Raw genomic sequence first — 10,403 nt, forward strand, 5'->3', positions numbered from 1 at the left:
CTCTGTGGAGTTTGTTCGGTTTTGCTTCCCTTTGCCTCATTGGTTTGATTCAGTTCTGCTGTGTTTTCCCCATGTGTCTCTACTTCTCCTAATCACCCTCTTGTGTAGATTTTAGCTGTGTCCCAATTCAGGGGTCGCACACTTCAGAGGACTCGGCCGCCTGGTCCGGCAGACTCAACAGCACTGCCCGAGACTTCCTGCTCAGCCAAATATCAGGCCTGATTAAAAGTGCCTGTGCAAACTGGGACACTGTAATGATAAGTTCATTACTAATAATCCTGTTGGCTTTTTATTTACACTGTTATTTTCTCAGTTTGGATAATTTAATAGGTCAGGTACAAATAAATTGTTGTACATACTTTGAGAAAATAATGCAAATACAGCTGGAAGATTTCCAAACTTCAATCCTTTTGTTTATGCAGAACATAGTTTGTAACAAAAACATAAAGTGGAAATATGTACAGTGACTTTTATCATTTTTCTTTTCAACGGGATTTTCCAGGACACCTAACAGCCTGTCCATTCTCTCGGCTCTTCCTTCCTCCGTTTCTCTTTGCTTTCTCATGTCCTCTTATTAATTCAACAAATTCTCCTCCCTGTCCTTCTTTCTTTTGTCCGCTCTTGGCTCCGGCTGGCCCACATCCTCCTGCTCTTCCTGGTCTGGCACTTGGTTGCCCACTACTGAACTGGGCCCTGTAGTGTCCTCCTGGATACTTGCAATCCTAAAGGTAGAGGAAATCAAAAGTGGCAGTTGACAGGTTAACATAAATAACTTCAAATTGTTTCTATTTGGGCTGCAAAAGGGTGATTTTCCCCGCCAGGCTCATCTTCTCAAGCAAAATGTACTAAATTAGGACAACAAGACAGAGAAACCTCTCTCTCTTATGCCTAACTGACTAAAAACCTCATACTGTTGCTGGACCTCCACCCACAGCGGTGAACAGGTGTTCGTTGTCTCTGCAGAGTTGGATGAACTCAGCCGTCTGCTCCTTACTCTCTAAAATATGACAGTATTTGAGTAGATTCTCGATCATCTAACACTTCTGTTTAATCAGTTTTCTGTTTGACGTTTGTACAGCATATTCAGCTGTGTGAAGACTGCAAACTTTAATGTCAGGCAAGCCGATTTATTGTGGAACAAATAAAGCTCTGACAAAAGCCAAACAATAAGGTTTTAAGGTTATTTAAGTGAGTTATATATCATGTTCAACGTGAGTAGTGAGAGCACTTTTGCAAATATGTGATGTCTTGATAAATCAAGCAGATATTTGATGTGTACACAGCAACATTCTCGCCTAAAAATATTTTGTGACCCAGAAAGAGTAATATTAAAACTAATCCTTCTGTTTAAAAAAACAGTGGGACTTTGCATTTACGGTCACGTAAGTTTAACAAGTGTCACAAGATTCACCTTAACATTCAAGATTCAACTTCCATCAACTTTTACATCTTAACATTTGTGTCGCTACTTCCAACATATCTTACATGTAAAGATGGAGGTGTCCTCCGCCGCCCTTTCTACCTTCTCCGCAGCTGATGCCATCGTTACAAACTGAATTGGCCGGGTCACGCTATGAATCCTGGGATATGTTGGGCCACGAAGGCTACACCGACCCAGCCTTCACATTTGGGCAAATGAAGGCCGCATTTGTCGGCTGCATTTTGATCCTTCACCCCACACTGCACTGAGTTTGCACATCTTGCAGGCTCATCACATCTTACCAGCATCGTGTCACTGACCACCTCCTCCAGGGTGGCGAGCTTCATGCTGACAACAGACTTAGCCTTCCTGATGAAGTTATTCCCTCTGTTTGCATCCTTGTTTTGAAGCCTGTACGCTGGCAAAAACAGACTATTAAAACTTATGGAACAGCAATAGGAAATATGGATTTGGGATGGGAAGTGATAAGAATTGAGCTATTCCCTTATTGATTTGATTCCTTATCGATTCTTTTATCAATGGTCGGTGGGTTCTGATTGGCTATGTTTTGAGAGTCACCACCATTGCTAAGCAGCAATAAAGAAAACGGGTTTGATTTTTATTTAGGAATAATAATCTTTAGTTTTTTACTGATAGAATAATTAGAAACCTGCAGACATCAGTATAAAGGAATGTGTGGGGCCAGCTGTAGACATGATAACTGGCGCCTGATATCTGTCACAGCCACCTCATAGCTCAGTGCCTGCAAAAAAAAGGGGGGCTTGTTTAGCGGCTGATGTTTATGAACCCAAATTCTGCACATGACTAAATGATGTAAGTGTAGAAGAAGTGGAGGGCCGAGTTTGCAAAGGTAGTGAAAAGAGAAAAACAAATATAGCTGATTTTATAGAGCCATATTGGCTGTTTGACTGTAGTATTGAATGATTAAATATCTTTAATCCCGGGCAAAGGCAGCTGATGCCCTTAAATCAGGGGTGTCAAACTCCAGGCCTGAAGGGCCGGTGTCCTGCATGTTTTAGATCTCACCCTTGGTCAACATACCTGAATCAGATGATTAGTTCATTAGCAGGCCTATGGAGAACTTCAGGACATGTTGAGGAGGTCATTTAGCCATTTAGATTCAGGCCCAGGGGAGTGGTGGTCCTGTCTGGCCCAGATGGTGAGCTTTGGCCCTGCACCTTTTTTCCCAGCCTTTAACTCCCACTGAGCAGAATGATGATCTCGAGGACCATGAGCTGCTAGCAGTGAAGTTGGCCCTACAGGGGCAGTGACACTGGCTGGACAGGGCTGAACAACCCTTCACAGTATGGACTGATTACAAGAACTTGTCTTACTCTAGCGAGGTGGGTGTTCTCTTTTGACTTCACTAGAACGCACACATTGTGAAACCAGATGCTTTTCCTTGTCAGTTTTCTCCAGGGGAAGATCTAGAGCCAGTGAACACCCTGCATGCCACCTGCATAGTGGGAATGTTGACCAGAGAGATTGATCATGAAATCTAACAAGGGTTGCAGTCTGACCCAGATCCTGGCAATGCCCAATCCAGCCCCTGGCTTTCCTTCACTGGGCCCACACTGCTAGGTTCACCTGGATAAGCAGAACAAGTCAATTCCTTCAGCGATATCTCTGGTGGCCATGTTTAATGAAGAATGTCATGGAGTACATAGGTGCCTGCATGGTGTGCTCCAGAAGTAAGAGTAGCTCCTGGTCCCTATCAGGTTTACCGCAGCCTCTTTCCATGCCTCGTATGCTCTGGTTTCACGTCGCATTGGTTAGATTTCTTAATGCAGCTCATTTAGAAAATCTTCGTCGGGGGGTGCTTGAAGCCAAAGCTTCCCTTAGTTCTTGGTTCCATTGTTACCCCCCTGTGCAGCCCCTAATCTCCTCAGTGTGTTCAGCTGTTGCTAATTGGCCACACCTACTCAGGTGTGGATAAAAGCATACCTGAGGCAGGCTTTCGAGAAGCTCACTAGTCTTTGCTTTGGTGGCACCAGACATTTTAGCAAACCTGCTATGCCATTTTAAGATAAAACCTCTTCTTACTAACACTCAGGTATTTTTTTTTATGTTGTGGTAACATAAGACATCCCCAGACAAACGATAAATCGAGGAATTGAATCAAGAACTAGAGGCCTCCCTTTGTTGTGTAATCCACTTGTATGTTAGCAAATGGGTATAATTGCTAGCCTGGGTAGAATACACTCGTAACTTCTTCCGTTACCTTTTTGAGGTTTTTCTAGGCTGGGCTCAACCCGCCTTGTAGGAGGAACTAGCTGTGCCTTCGGTGCACCAACAGCTGTACAGATGTTGTCAGGTAGGGAGACAGGTCTACGCTCCTCACTGTGGCGCAGAACCACACACTGGCCAATGGTCATCAGACTCTGACCCCTCACTATCGTCAGGGCCAAAAGGTTTAGTTATCTGTGGACATTCCTCTAATGTCTGTTTCCAGGAAACTGGCTCCACACTTCATCAGCCCCTACAAAATCAACACAGTTATCAGTCCTTCTGCTGTTTGCCTAAAACTGCTGCCTAGAATCCACCTCACAGATCCCACCCTCCCCGTCCTCACTGTAGGATGACCTCATGTCACCACTGAGCGCAGCACAGATACAACAGGTCCCTATCAGTCATGAGCACGCCCACACATTGCCCCACCGGTTTTTCAAACCCAGGTCAATCCGTCCCTAGAATTAAAGGGTGTGCCCGGTGGGAGCGAATCACAACCTTAACTCTTTGTTTTGCCTTATTTTTAATTTTAGCTGATACCATTAAAATATCTGTGAATGTCACTGTGTACATACTTAATCTCCACCCTTGATCAATGCCCCTGCACTGGAAAAAATGGCCCTTCAAAAACAAGAAAAAAAAACTTAATACAAGATTTGATACAAGAGCTTGAAATAAGTGAAAAAAAGCGCAGCAACTTCATTGGTAAAGCCCCATAAACAGAGGACTGCATTAAAGAAGCCGTTTTGCAGTGACTTTTTGTTCTGCCCTTAATACACCAGTAAAATCTGTGCATTGCACAGGCACAATTCAAAGCACAGACAAACACACTGCTAGGCAGACTAAAACTGCTCAACCTGTAACATTTGTTATTAATACAAAGTGTTTTTATCATTTAAATTAACATGGACATTTGACATCATTCTTCAAACGATACCATTGTAAAATGATCATTAAGGATGCACGCAGCCTGTCTGCTGAATAGACTGTAGCCTAAACTCAACATTAAAAAAACCCTTTAAAATCAACTAAAAGCTAGGCAGTCTCTGCACCGCACAAACCAAACATAAAACATCGGCATGTTCGCCGATATTATCGTGCACCCTTAATTATAAAACTGGGCTAACCTGGCCAATTTCCAAACAAAAATCAATCACAACCAACATGGACTGTAGTAGCCTTGGAAGGAGAGAAGAAGTGTTTTCCTATAGTCCACATCTTAACCACACTGGCTCTACTGGCCAATAAAAGCATTCCAGTCAGCCATGCTCTTCTTGTAAGATGATGTGAGATCTCGCTCATGGATTTTGTCCAAGAGAACCTCTGTCTGTATGACGGACAGCGGAGAGGCTACACACTTTGGGTATGTAAGGTGTAGGGTATAATAGTAGGCCATAAGGTATAAAGAACCCTCCGTAACCTCGTCTTTTGGAAACGTGGTTATTGGCACATCTCCTACCGCTAGGATGCAGTTGGACGGACTCCCGATCAGCACTGGGCAGGAGAGAGGACGTTTCATCAAATAGGTATTAGGGTCTTCTTGGTCCTTTAACACGTAACACAGACATACTTTTGTAAGGACGATGCACTTTTGTTTCAACACAAAGCTAAAGCTAAATTACAACAAAAGTTGAAGTTGTGAGAAACTACATCTGAATTTGCTATTTTTAATTATTCTCAATGCAATTATTGTTCACATATGTCTAGCCTTCCTGAAAAACAGAAAACCAAGGCTACATTTAATTGGTTATCATTGAGGTGATAAAATCTGCTACAACATAATACATGTTTGTATTTACTGGCCACAGAGATCTAACCTGTGAGAATCCGCATTCCCAAAATATGTTTTAGGTACCTTTGAAGGATTAGAACATACAGCATGTGAATATGAAACACTTTGGCACTCATCAGAAGCAGCACAAAGTCACAAAAATAAATAAATAAAAACAAACAAAAAACCCAAAAACAAAAAGCTACGTTTTGCACAGCTCACCTCAAAGACATGCACCAGAGCCTCACTCGCATCTCGCATTAGGCCTATTGCAAACCTTTTTTTTTTTTTTTTTTTTCATTTCAAATAATAAACTTTAACGTATCCTGGCTGATATTGACCCTCTTGTCCCGTTTATTCTGGGCTCCTGAAAAGTTTGCACAAGTAGTATAGAGGCCCTTAGCGGTTACTCAGTGGCTTTTGTTCACTACAATTATAAAGCAATTACAGCTATCATAACTATTCACTGTAATTATTATTCACTATTCAGGGGTGGCTGTTGCTCCGGTGGTAGGTTTCAGCTCTCCGATGCATCGATGGGAGTATGAATGTGTGTGTGAATGTTAGTTAGAAAGCACTTAGAAAATGTGCTTGTGTGAATAGATTAATGCACAAATGGTAAAATGGTAAATGACCTGTATTTGTATAGCGATTTTTACTAGTCCCCCCTAGGGACCCAAAAGCGCTTTACACACCCAGTCATCCACCCATTCACACACACATTCACACACTGGTGGAGGCAGCTACAGTTGTAGCCACAGCTGCCCTGGGGCCAAGTTGTGTAAAGCGCTGTAGTGCTCAAAAGCACAAATAAGAACCAGTCCATAATTTTAAATGTATAACTTAAAAAATTGCAATTTTTCTCAACAAATTTTGGCCTGTCTGTACAGAGAAACCAGAGAAATTTAGCAATAACCCCATGGTCAGCACTCTGCACAGCGAAGAAGCAGCTAGATATGGTGGTTATATGTCTCTGGATATCTAGATCCCCTTATCTATGTTCATTACAGTAAGTTTCTGATCATACGTCTACATTCGTATGTAGATTTCAACCATCTTAGCCACTGTGATGTTTAGTTTACACAAACTGGTCCTAAAAGGTCTTGCCTCTGTCATATAGTTTACGTCTTACACAATCACATGCTAATATCAATAATTACAAATAAAGACCTTTCTTTGCTGCATCACATATAATTCTGAGATTGTTGTAAATATCCCAAAAGGAACCTTTAAATCATTCAAGTGCTGGAGGGAACAAAGCCAAATGTAGGTCAGACAACAAATTTGCATTTAGCCTTTTCCATAAGTATGTTGATGATTTAAGCTTTAAAGAGTGCAGTGGCTTATCATGCATGGGGGGGCTGCACCCAGAAATTGGTTGCATATTGAAGTGACAGTGTTTGAAATTGAAAGCTGAATTTCCAAATACATCAGGAAATCAAGACTTCAAACAGTCTGCCTGTGTGTTTGTGTGCAGCCTCTCACAGCAAGAATGACGGAGGCTTAACCAATTATTCAGTCTTATGAAGCAGTCTTCACTGAGCTTTAGACTTGAATGTTTTCCTCCAGGGGAATGATGCCTCAAGTATGTGTCTGCTTAAATAGACTATTTTCACATGCGACACTGGATCCATGTAAAACCACTTCAGCTACCTCTTACCAAAGTATACTACGGTAATGTTAATTAGTTGAGATAAACTACTGTGATGTCTCAGAATCATTCAGAATGAATAATTACAGATTTTTATATAACACTCCAGTTTTAAAGGTGTCAAACCCCAAAACACATCAGCAACAGGGACAGCAGACTGAGCTTTCCTATGTAGCATCCTCAGCATCTTTGGATCCTGATCTCTGTTGTTTATTCCAACTATAACTCCACCAATTTAACAAGTGAATGAACTGGAGTTTTCTCTAATATTTGGTGAAAGTGCCTTTTATGGCTTTATGATAGTTAGCTCAGTGCGTATTCTCTATCCATTGTCCCTCTCTCTTGTCTGTAGGGTTCCTGCCTGGGAGGGGATGGGTCTGGGGTCAGATGAGGTCTCTATCACTCTGTCTTCAGCCATACTATGGCTCACAGACCTTCACATCATCATATTGTCACTTCCCACCACCGGTTTATGTCTGCATGAGCTCCTTTCACACTTGAAATTCAGATCCAGTCTCACACAGGTGGAACGGACTTGGACGCAGACCAGCTGAATTTAGAATGAAAGTCACAAGTTTATTTACAATCGGAGAGGGATTTCCAAGGATGGAGGGGAAACGGGTCCAAATCACACTCCTCTTCGGCACTCGTGTTCTCTCCACACCTCACTGACAGACTCAGGGGAACAGGTAAAGGGTTCAGGAATCTATATACAAAGAAACACAGAACAAACTAGAACGTCACACGGAAAATTGAGGTTAGCAGAGCTGTACTGATGAGTGTTACTCAACGGTCCAGCGAAGCAGGTGGATGGTTACAACAGGTGTGTGGACCAAGGGCGGGAGCCCAGCTGAGCTCCGCCCAGGCAGACAGAGGAGAGACGGGAGAGAGAGAGACAACAGCAAAAACAACATGTGGCCTGAAACTAGGTCAGCCAAGGAGTCCAGGACAAATATACTTTTATTTATTCACTCCACATAAAATGTAATAAATAAATCATATAATACAAAAACCAACTATTTACATTTCAACTTTTTACTATTTGAATTTTCAGCTTTTTCCTTTTAAACAAATTTAAAGTGAAACAACACAAAACACTGCAAACCACAACACAATTAAATATAAATTAAAATATGAAAACAAAAAGAAGATGTACATTCTCTGTCATATGGACCTGCATGAATAAACTTTCTGAATCCTTTATCATCCGCAACTGAAAATAGTTGTGGATGATTACTATACCTTTCTAATGTGACGTTGTTGTCCCTGGCTCTCTCTCTCTCCCGCTCTGTATGGCGTTATTTTTGTGCCACTATTCTGAGCACACCTAACAAAAAAATTGAGCTCTGTTCCTGTGCTACTGAGTGCCGCCTACTACTACTACTACCGCCCCTCCCCCCTCCTCCCAGCGTAAAGCACAAGGCTCACATGCTGAGTGAAGCGAAAAAAAAGTGCGAGAGAGAGAGAGAGAAAAAACACGGCTCGCGTCGTTCACGTCAAAGACCCGGCTCTAAGAGCCCTTTCGTTCGCGACTGACACATCACTACTGTGAATCATGAGTCACAGTAGTGATGTGTCAGTAAAGTGCACCTGATCCTTGTCATTTCAAAGCATGTATCTCTCTGACTTTGTGTTGCATTATGTTCACGCTCTGTCCCTGTGTGAGCACGTCAACCTGTGAGAAAAAGTTTACCACACACAGATGTTTCCCTTCATGGTGTGGCGATAAGCTGACAGCCAAACCCATCTGTTCTCTGACTGAAGAGTTAAATTTGTGATTGACATTGACCAATCAGCTGAACGGAAGAAAAATAGGGTCAAAACTCGTACTTGTAACTTGAGTACAGAGTTTCACACGTATTTTTTTGTCCACACACAAATCTGTTTTATGCTCACACAAATTCTTTTTACACACACAAATCCTGATTTACAAGTACAAAATATTTATGACCACAATTTGAGCCCATAAGGATCCCCTAAAGCCCAGAGCTCCTTGAGCTTAAGCGAGGCGTTGTACTCTGAAGACTCGCCGGGGGTTTGGTCTGGGGATTCCCAAGGGAGACTCGCAAGGCGTGGGTGTGGGTGAGTTCCAACCTTGAGGGGATAACAGTAGCAGGGTCTCTGCAGGCAGAGTGGCCATGACTTGCAATGTAGCGAGGAAAGTATCTCGTGGAGTGGCGAATCCACCCTCTGCATGACTCTGCTGTGATGTCATCACATGCTGCATCCATGGCTGCTAGCAGGGCCATTTGCACATGTGAATGCCGGTCACAAACCTCCCACCTCCAGGCACAGAAAAACTCCTTTATCGGATTAAGGAATGGGGAGTAGGGAGGGAGATATTCAACCAGCATTCTGTCATGTGCTGTAGACCACTGTCTGACCAGATGTGAGTGGTGAAAACGGACATTATCGTGTAGTTGTTTTTTCCTGTGTAATAATATTCAACATCAATACATTTTTCAAAAAATGCTTTTCTGTGCAAAATGGGTTCAAAAATATAAACAGCTGTGGGATCCTGTTTGTTTGAACCGAGGGAACAAATCGTGGCAGGATCAGCCTGATGTTATTTGTATCCCGCTGTAACTTTACTGTATAAAGAGCAAACATCTCCAACATGTCAGGAGTAGTTAGTCATTACAACAAGTGTTTGTGAACTAAAGATCAAGAATGTGGGATCCTGTTTGTCCGTGATTTGAAGAGCCCAGCGCTGCTCCTGATGCAGGGAAAACCAATCCAGGTGAAGCCAAAGGGAAGATTTGCTTCACCATATTTTCTAGTCTTTGGTTTGGAAACATATTCAGCGACGCTTCATCTCCTGCTTTGCGTTTCTGTAGGCGCCCGTGCTAGCAGTGTCCAAGCGTTTTGTTTTCTTTCCCCCCTTTTCGCACCGCGCCCCCCCTAGGGGGCGGGCCCCGCACTTTGGGAAGGTCGGCTTTAGAGGGAGAGAGAGAAATGTAACAACTTTTCCTGTGTAACATAATGCATTTTGTATGTTCTGTGAGTATATACACAGAATTATTTTTCTACTGCATGAAACTACACAAAGTAAAACAGTTTACAGTGCTGAACATTAGAGTATACATAGAAGACGTGTTTTACCCGTACATACTGGTGACGGATCTCCTTCACTCTTTCACTGTTGGGTTCAAATGCACTTTGTACAATTGTTTCGTGCGCATTTCTTTTCTCTTGAGCACGCAATTGTTGTAATTGACACAGATCCAATATTGCCAAACACATCGTTATCCTCTATGACAGCGCTTTGAATTTCTTTCAACTTTCTTGCATTGTTTGCAGTCACCGTTGCA

The 10,403-nt window shown here is 42.5% G+C and overlaps 1 protein-coding gene across 1 annotated transcript; it reads right to left on the reverse strand.

Moving 5' to 3' along the window:
* Nucleotides 1-473: 473 nt before the first annotated feature.
* LOC146637987 (uncharacterized) lies at nucleotides 474-8,408 on the reverse strand. Its single transcript, XM_085359522.1, has 6 exons — nucleotides 8,335-8,408; nucleotides 7,677-7,798; nucleotides 5,130-5,216; nucleotides 3,663-3,920; nucleotides 1,723-1,838; nucleotides 474-722 (listed from the first exon to the last, which is right to left on the reverse strand). Exons 4-6 carry the CDS (start codon nucleotides 3,814-3,816, stop codon nucleotides 486-488), a joined length of 507 nt encoding a protein of 168 aa, XP_085215648.1. The 5' UTR covers nucleotides 3,817-3,920; nucleotides 5,130-5,216; nucleotides 7,677-7,798; nucleotides 8,335-8,408; the 3' UTR covers nucleotides 474-485.
* Between the last annotated feature and the right edge of the window lie 1,995 nt (nucleotides 8,409-10,403).

This window comes from Diplotaxodon limnothrissa, linkage group LG2 (assembly GCF_057381915.1).
Source record: "Diplotaxodon limnothrissa isolate DT_005_m linkage group LG2, D_limnothrissa_male_GT1.1, whole genome shotgun sequence".
Classification (NCBI taxonomy): Eukaryota; Metazoa; Chordata; class Actinopteri; order Cichliformes; family Cichlidae; genus Diplotaxodon; species Diplotaxodon limnothrissa.